This window comes from Arvicola amphibius, chromosome 3 (assembly GCF_903992535.2).
Source record: "Arvicola amphibius chromosome 3, mArvAmp1.2, whole genome shotgun sequence".
Lineage (NCBI taxonomy): Eukaryota > Metazoa > Chordata > Mammalia > Rodentia > Cricetidae > Arvicola > Arvicola amphibius.
Genome location: NC_052049.1, coordinates 95,079,371 through 95,086,159, shown reverse-complemented (window position 1 = coordinate 95,086,159; position 6,789 = coordinate 95,079,371). Strand labels below are relative to the sequence as shown.

The following is a 6,789-nucleotide window of genomic DNA, read 5'->3' as shown; positions in this document are numbered from 1 at the left end:
TCAGATCTCCACCGAGGGGTCAGTGAAGCCTTTCTTCCCCTCATTCACCAGCACTGGCTTCTCTGTCCGTGTATGCCAGACCAGGATCTGCATGGCCAGAGACACAAAATAAGTGGTACAGATCCCCAGCTCATTCTGCCAGCACCTGGCTCCCTCCCAAACCCTGCGAGTATTTCTTCTGCCCTCTCTCTTTCCACCATTGCCCCATCAAGATTTTTTTTAACTGTTCTTTATTTCTATCTACTCCCTCATTCTAGAACTACAGAAAAGAGACACATCTCAAGAGTTTCCAATATGCATGTGTGTATGTATATGTGTATTTGTGTATGCACACATATGAAGGCATCTGTATGAATGTCTATGTACATATTTGAAGATGTGCATGTATGCATATGTGCATCTGCCTTAGTGTATGCATGTGCATACTCAACCAGGGTCATGGAACACAGATGCCCCTATGGAGAGCCAGTGAATCATTGGAATTTCTCAGTAGAAACCCCTCCCCATCTTTCTGCTTATCAGTGTTATCAGTTTATAATAAGCTACCATCCTGGATGGGGACTGTAGACAAAGCTATTTTGAGACCCCTCTTTCTCCTGGATCTACAAGTCTGGGGGTGCTTGCATTACTAGCCATCAGTTCTGAAGAGGGTCGTACTTACCTTGGTGCAGTTTGCTGCCTTGGGCTCCAGGTCATTTAGGGTGACCAGTTCTCGAAGGAGGCTGCTTTCCTGGTATCCTCCCTTCACACCACGGAGTTTAAAGTAGGCCTGATTTCGCTGCAAGATGAGCTGCAGATTGACGGCAAATCCAGCCATGTCTATCGCAAATGGCCGGTGAGGGTCGAACACTGTCTTCCAGCCAACCACCTTCCCTGCCCCATTCACCCTTGGGGCCTCATACCGAAGGCCACCAACGAAGGCCACAGGCCACACGGACACCCTCCTCGTGCTGCGCATCTACAAGGTGAGAACCTGAGTCAGGATAGGGGTCTAGGATGTAAATGCTACCCTTTCCCATAGGAGGTAGATCACTTAATGGGTGTGTGTGGGTCCCTCCCAGTCTGTCTGTGGACCCTGCTGCTCCTGACCTCTTGGGGAATCCCTAGAGGACTCTCATCTAGGCATTCAAGACATCTTTCAGCTAAGATGTTGATCAACTTCTCAATGCGGCCCGATGGCAAAAATCTCTTAATCTTGTCCTTTTAAAATCTGAAACAAGCCTCCCTCCACAAAACTTAACAGGCACACTCAAAATGTCCACCCAAGAGGTTTCTGGTGACCATATTAAATGATCCCATAGAAAGGTCTCTTTCAGGGAACAAATCTCTAAGGCCAGGACTAGGGTTTGGGAGCTACAAGCCTCAATAGGCTTCCTTTTAATGCTCTGGGTTCCTTTACCTTGTACTGAGGTTTACGCATGTCTTTCCCTGGTTCTCCACAGTGTGAAACGAGCCCAACCTAAGGTTTCCTGTATGAGTCTATGCATGGCTTAGCATCACCTCATGGGGGCTACCCTCTGCTCCAATCTTGGTCTGGGCCCCACATCCTTCTGTTTTCTTGAGCTCCACCTACTACTCTTCCCTCCTCTGGTCCCTAGCGCACCTCTTCAAAGAGCTCCAGACTGTAGGTGTTGTCATCATCCGCGAAATACACTACGCCTGGCTGTGTGGAGTTCCGTGGGAAGGTCTCCCGCAGCCAGCGCAGGGCCAGGTTGCGCTGCATGGTGCCACGTGGGATGCGAGGGTCTCGGGCATCACCTCGCAGTTTGTAGTTGCGGGGTGTCTCCACATGCAGGTGTGTGTAGTTGAGGCCAGTGTCGCGCAGCAGGCGCGCTGTCAGGGGCGTCCTGCGTGGAGCGTCCTCCACCACCAGCCAGTGCAAGTTGGGCACATGCAGTAGTGTGTTGGCCATTCGCGTCAGCTCTGCCTTCTGAACCGGTCTACTGTAGGTGGGCGTCACCACGTGGATGGTGGGCAGCGTGTCCGACCACGGTGGCGGCCTCGTGTACACGTACTCTGTGCGCACCACCTCCACGATGTCTCGGTCAGACATGCAATACTCCCTAGGGTCCGCACCGGGTGGTGCCTCACGCCGGGGGTCACTGCCCTCATCTGCAGAGGTGGGAGAAGGCGGTGCGGGGAGGGGGTAGGGGACGAGGGCGCTGGCCTGGCTCTGATACAGGGCCTTCAAAGTCACCCACCCTTCCAAGACAGTCCTGTCCTCTGCCCCTCTGAAGAACTGCTTCTGTCTTCAGACCTGCCTGAGGTTCCAACCTGTGGTCCTGGAACTCTCATGAGAATTTTCCTAGTTTGGATTTCTGGGATGACATACAAATGACCCCCCTTCATCAAATGTAACATGCCTGTAGCTATTTGGATGCACCTGGCCACCTTCCAGCCATCTATCTCCAGTTCCTCATTGCATCAGGCTTTAAATGACAGTGCCCTGACTCTCAACCTCCAAAGTGTCTTCCTCGCATGGTAAAACTGACCATCTAGCAGAGAGGAGCAGCCATGTTCTCTGGTGTGGATGACACAAAGCTAGGAAGTGGTGGGAGTGGGTGGTTGCAGCACAATCTGGATCTCAAAAGGAACTTAAGGTTCCCACAAACCTTCTAGTCAGGCGAGACCTCCTTCTCTGTCCTATGCAAGTTGTTCTTTGGACGTTGGCACATGGCATATAGCATTTAGCTACTGAATTTGGTTCCAGTGGGTTTGACTCCTAGTTACCAATACAGTTTTGAATCCTGAATGTCATTTGAGTGTAGACAGTCTATTTGGTCAGACACTTATTTAGGTTTCCCCATTAGTCTGATGTCAACCTCTCAATTAATACTCTATGTATTTTCTTCTTTCTTTCTTTGGTCTTTTTGTTTGTTTTTATTTGACATAGGGTTTCTCTGCATAGCTCTGGCTGTCCTAGAACTCACTCTGTAGAGCAGACTGGCCTTGAACTTAGAGATCTGCTGCCTCTGCCTCCTGAGTGCTGGGATTAAAGGCACGGGCCACTTCACCCAGTCTAATTAGTACTTTATAGACAAATTAATTTGATTCTCTGGACCTATGAACAGTTCTCTTGTCCAAGCATTCAGTAAGTATTTTTGCATCTGCATCCCAAGCATACCACGAGGGACAATGATACCTACAAAAGCCTCTCCTCTGGCCACATGTTCACAGACATGGAGTTGGGGAGTCATTACTTCCTTAATTTTTTAAAAGTAACCTGTTTCCAGTTGGAGCAGCTCTGAGGACCAAGGTTTTCTTACATCTGGAACCTTTTCCTGGCTGGGGAATCTGGCAGGCCTCCTAGGAGGAGCAATCAGGGCTATTGGCATTCTCATTTTCATCAAATCCCTGATCTCCAAGTTGAACTTTTGGGTTTGAAGGATTCATGAGTCAAATACTGTGTAGTGCCTACCGCTCACACATATCTCAGTAGGGATGCTAATGGCCAGAGGGCAGACTTGGAAACCCAGGCTCAGGCCCGTCTGCAGTGACTAACTGCAAGTTCTAAAACAAGTTTATTAGTTTCTGGTGCCTTGATTTCAGTGGCAACTAATAATACTAGCGAATGCTAATAACATCTGCTTGGTGGAGTTACTGTGTAGGTAGCAACACACATCAAGGGCTTGAACCACTACTAAGCACAGTAGATATAGTAGATGTAGGACACTAGCTCGCCTGCTTCCTGTGCCTCCATGTATTTATGTGAGGATGATATGAGCAAGCCACAAGAAAGGGCTGGAATGTAGACACAAAGGGTCCTGGATCATGGCTCCTTTCTTCTCTCCTACTGTCCTGCCATCGCCATTAACAACAAGGTTCGCAAAGTGTGGAGCCCAGTACAGATAAATTCAAGTGATCCATTTTTGTCTCCTAGGATTTGCTTACAAGCTAACGTTGCAAGGGACATGGAGTCTGTTACTCAGGCCATAGATCAATGCTGAGTGTGGGGGGAGGTGAGGTGGGAATAGGGGGACTGGCAGGGATGTGGCTCTTCAAAGGGAACTTTGGGGTTTAATTGAAAAGAAACAATGTTGAGGAAAAAGTGATAATGTTCAGGATATTCTGAGCAGGATGTAAGAGACTATATCATCTATCTATCATCTATCTATCTATCTATCTATCTATCTATCATCTATCTATCTATCATCTATCTATCTATCTATCTATCTATCTATCTATCTATCATCTATCTATCTATCTATCTATCTATCTATCTATCTATCATCTATCTATCTATCATCTATCTATCTATCATCTATCTATCTATCTATCTATCTATCTATCTATCTATCTATCTATCATCTATCATCTATCTATCTGTCATCTATCTATCATCTATCTGTCTATCTATCTATCTATCTATCTATCTATCTATCTATCTATCTATCTATCTAGTAGCCAATATTATTTTGGAAACTGGGGCTGAGGATGAAGATTTAGAACTATTTGTACAGTCCTTTGCTATCCAGATCTTCCTAAACAGGTGGAAGCCTATGTCCTGGGGAAGTTCTCCATGTGATAGGGCTAGGCTAGAGCCTGCACGCTCCCCTTCCCCCTGACTTCAGGGCTTTTGCAACCCTGAATCCTAAAAGGCTGTTAGTGTGATGTCTCTGACCCTCATCCTGCCAAGAGGACGACAGACATTATGTCATTTTATATATGGTAGTTTTAACCCCTCTGAAATGATGTATTCACAGGATAGAAGTGAGTCTCAACTGAGAAGCCCCAAAGGGAGGCAACAGGGTCATGAGCAGGGGATGACGTCATGCAGAGAACCAGAGCGCCCGGCAAGGGCAATAGGGTGGCTGCAAGAAGACTGAGGAATTTCAGGGAGGATGAAGGACTCACTGCGCCACAGAGCAACCATCTGTTAGGAAAAGAACTTGGGCACCGTCTTCTTTGCTCCCAGGGAAGATGGTGCACATTGCAATGGGAGAACTGCCTGTCTGAGGTTGTCCCAGCGAGGTGGGGCAGAAGGTAGCTTTAGTAAGACTGAACGAGAGGTAGCTTGATGTGGGAGGCAAGGAAGGTCTGAGGGTGGAGATTTGGTTGTGAGTAAAAAAGATGACTCAGGACTGATAGCCCGAAGGACATTGTTTTAGTCACAGTTTTCCCCCTTGCTCTTGGGAAAACACTTTGTTTCTTCAGGCCTTTGCCCAGTTAATCTCCTAAGCAGGAATAAGGGGGCAAAGGGCGTACTGTCCTTGAAAGGTTTGGCAGCACAAACCTAGTTATAGCACTTACCTGCTCTGCAGCAAGCCCTGGGTTGCCCCCTCAACAATTCAAAATGAAAGTCAAAACAAAAGCACTCCCTCAAGCCACCATATAGACTAGGACTACAGGGGGACTGGCAGGGATGCAGCTCTTCAAAGGGAACCCCTGCTGAGCAGCCCATCCTTGCCTAGTTTGGGACTGGGTGTGCATGTCTGTATACACATCAATCCTGCTTGTTTTAATTATTTAAAATTTGATACTGCTTTGACAATTCGGAGCTTTGTGGACGTCTGACATCCGACAACCTGTAGGCCAATCTTCCTCTGGCCTAAATCACCCAAGACTGCAATACAGGGCAAGCGAACCCATCCTAACATCCAAAATTCCACAGAAATCATCCAGTCTATCCTCTTTTGAGCCTGCCATGATGATGCTTGTTAGTAGTCTTAACACTTGGGAAGGTGAGGCAGGAGGGTTTCCAGGAGTGTGAAGCCAGTCTTGAACTGCATAGTACTAGGCCAGTCAGAGCTGTATAATAGTACCCTGTCTCGAAAAAGGAAAATCTGACCAAACAATCCATTTCTAAGCCTGATAAGCTGTTCATATGGCCTTTCTCTATCTGAAATGAGCACATTACAGGTTCCGTCCTAGCTTGCTTTGCTCCTCTGCTTTCCCACCCAGAGCCCCAGTGCTCCCCCATGCTGCCTCATAGATCACAGTATACCCACTCCTCTTGAGAGATGAAAATAACAAGTTGCCTTTCAAGCCCATTGACTTTCTGTCTGTCTGAATTGTGTCATACTTGATTATAACAGATCCCAGGTACTTAAAATTATGTGTTTAGGGAGATGGGGGATGGGGTGGGGTGGGGAAAGAGGGTGAGGGGAGGCTTTCAGTGGAGTCTTAGAAGGCCAAAATTCCCCCAAGATAAGGTCAGGGCCCAGGTGTCAAAAGAATGATAGCAGGATAGTTTTTATTACCAAAGCCAGGCCAGGGTGGGAGTGGGGTTGGGCTCACCCTTGTGCACAGCCAGCAGAGGCGCGAGGCTGCTCTGGTGCCAGACGGTGATGAGCAGTGTCCACGGAAGCACGATGAGGACAATCGCAAGGATGTCCCGTCTCTTCGGCATCTCCAAGGCTGGCTGCACCCACAGCTCCTCATTACCTGGGCGATGGCAAGGTCAGGGGGGAGTGGCCACGGAGGAGCGTCGGCAGCACAAAGGAGAAAAGAACAGGCATTGGGCCGGCCGGCCAGGCACAAGGAGGCAGAAGCCGAACACTGGCCAGTCACTCTCACCAGCGCTCACACCCACCCATTGCTGAAGCAAGTTTGCAGAGTTCAGCCTGATGGGAGTCTGCGAAGGGGCAGTCGTCCAGGGCAGGGTCAGGAACCTTCAGAGGTTGATACCTGTAAGAAGGAGCAGTGGGAAATGACCAGAGATGTGAGCATGGATCACAGAGACTGGCCTACTCTACACCCACAGCATCCAGAGTTTTTCAACCGAGCGTCCACTTCCCCAGAACTTTTTCTGTATAGCTGTCTGGGTGAATGAGCCTCCATCCTTCCCTT

At 48.4% G+C, this 6,789-nt stretch overlaps 1 protein-coding gene across 1 annotated transcript; it reads right to left on the bottom strand.

Moving 5' to 3' along the window:
- Positions 1 to 6,379, bottom strand: B3gat1 (beta-1,3-glucuronyltransferase 1). Its single transcript, XM_038323802.1, has 4 exons — positions 6,238 to 6,379; positions 1,604 to 2,112; positions 662 to 958; positions 1 to 87 (listed from the first exon to the last, which is right to left on the bottom strand). Exons 1-4 carry the CDS (start codon positions 6,347 to 6,349, stop codon positions 1 to 3), a joined length of 1,005 nt encoding a protein of 334 aa, XP_038179730.1. The 5' UTR covers positions 6,350 to 6,379.
- Between the last annotated feature and the right edge of the window lie 410 nt (positions 6,380 to 6,789).

What these genes read in the sequence shown, in the direction of transcription:
- B3gat1 (XM_038323802.1), bottom strand. Translation starts at nt 6,349, where the DNA reads ATGCCGAAGAGACGGGACATCCTTGCGATTGTCCTCATCGTGCTTCCG. An exon ending in GTCTGGAGCTCTTTGAAGAG is followed by an intron (nt 959 to 1,603) that starts GTGCGCTAGGGA and finishes CTCACCTTGTAG; the next exon opens with ATGCGCAGCACGAGGAGGGT. An exon ending in AGGCAGCAAACTGCACCAAG is followed by an intron (nt 88 to 661) that starts GTAAGTACGACC and finishes CTGGCCATGCAG; the next exon opens with ATCCTGGTCTGGCATACACG.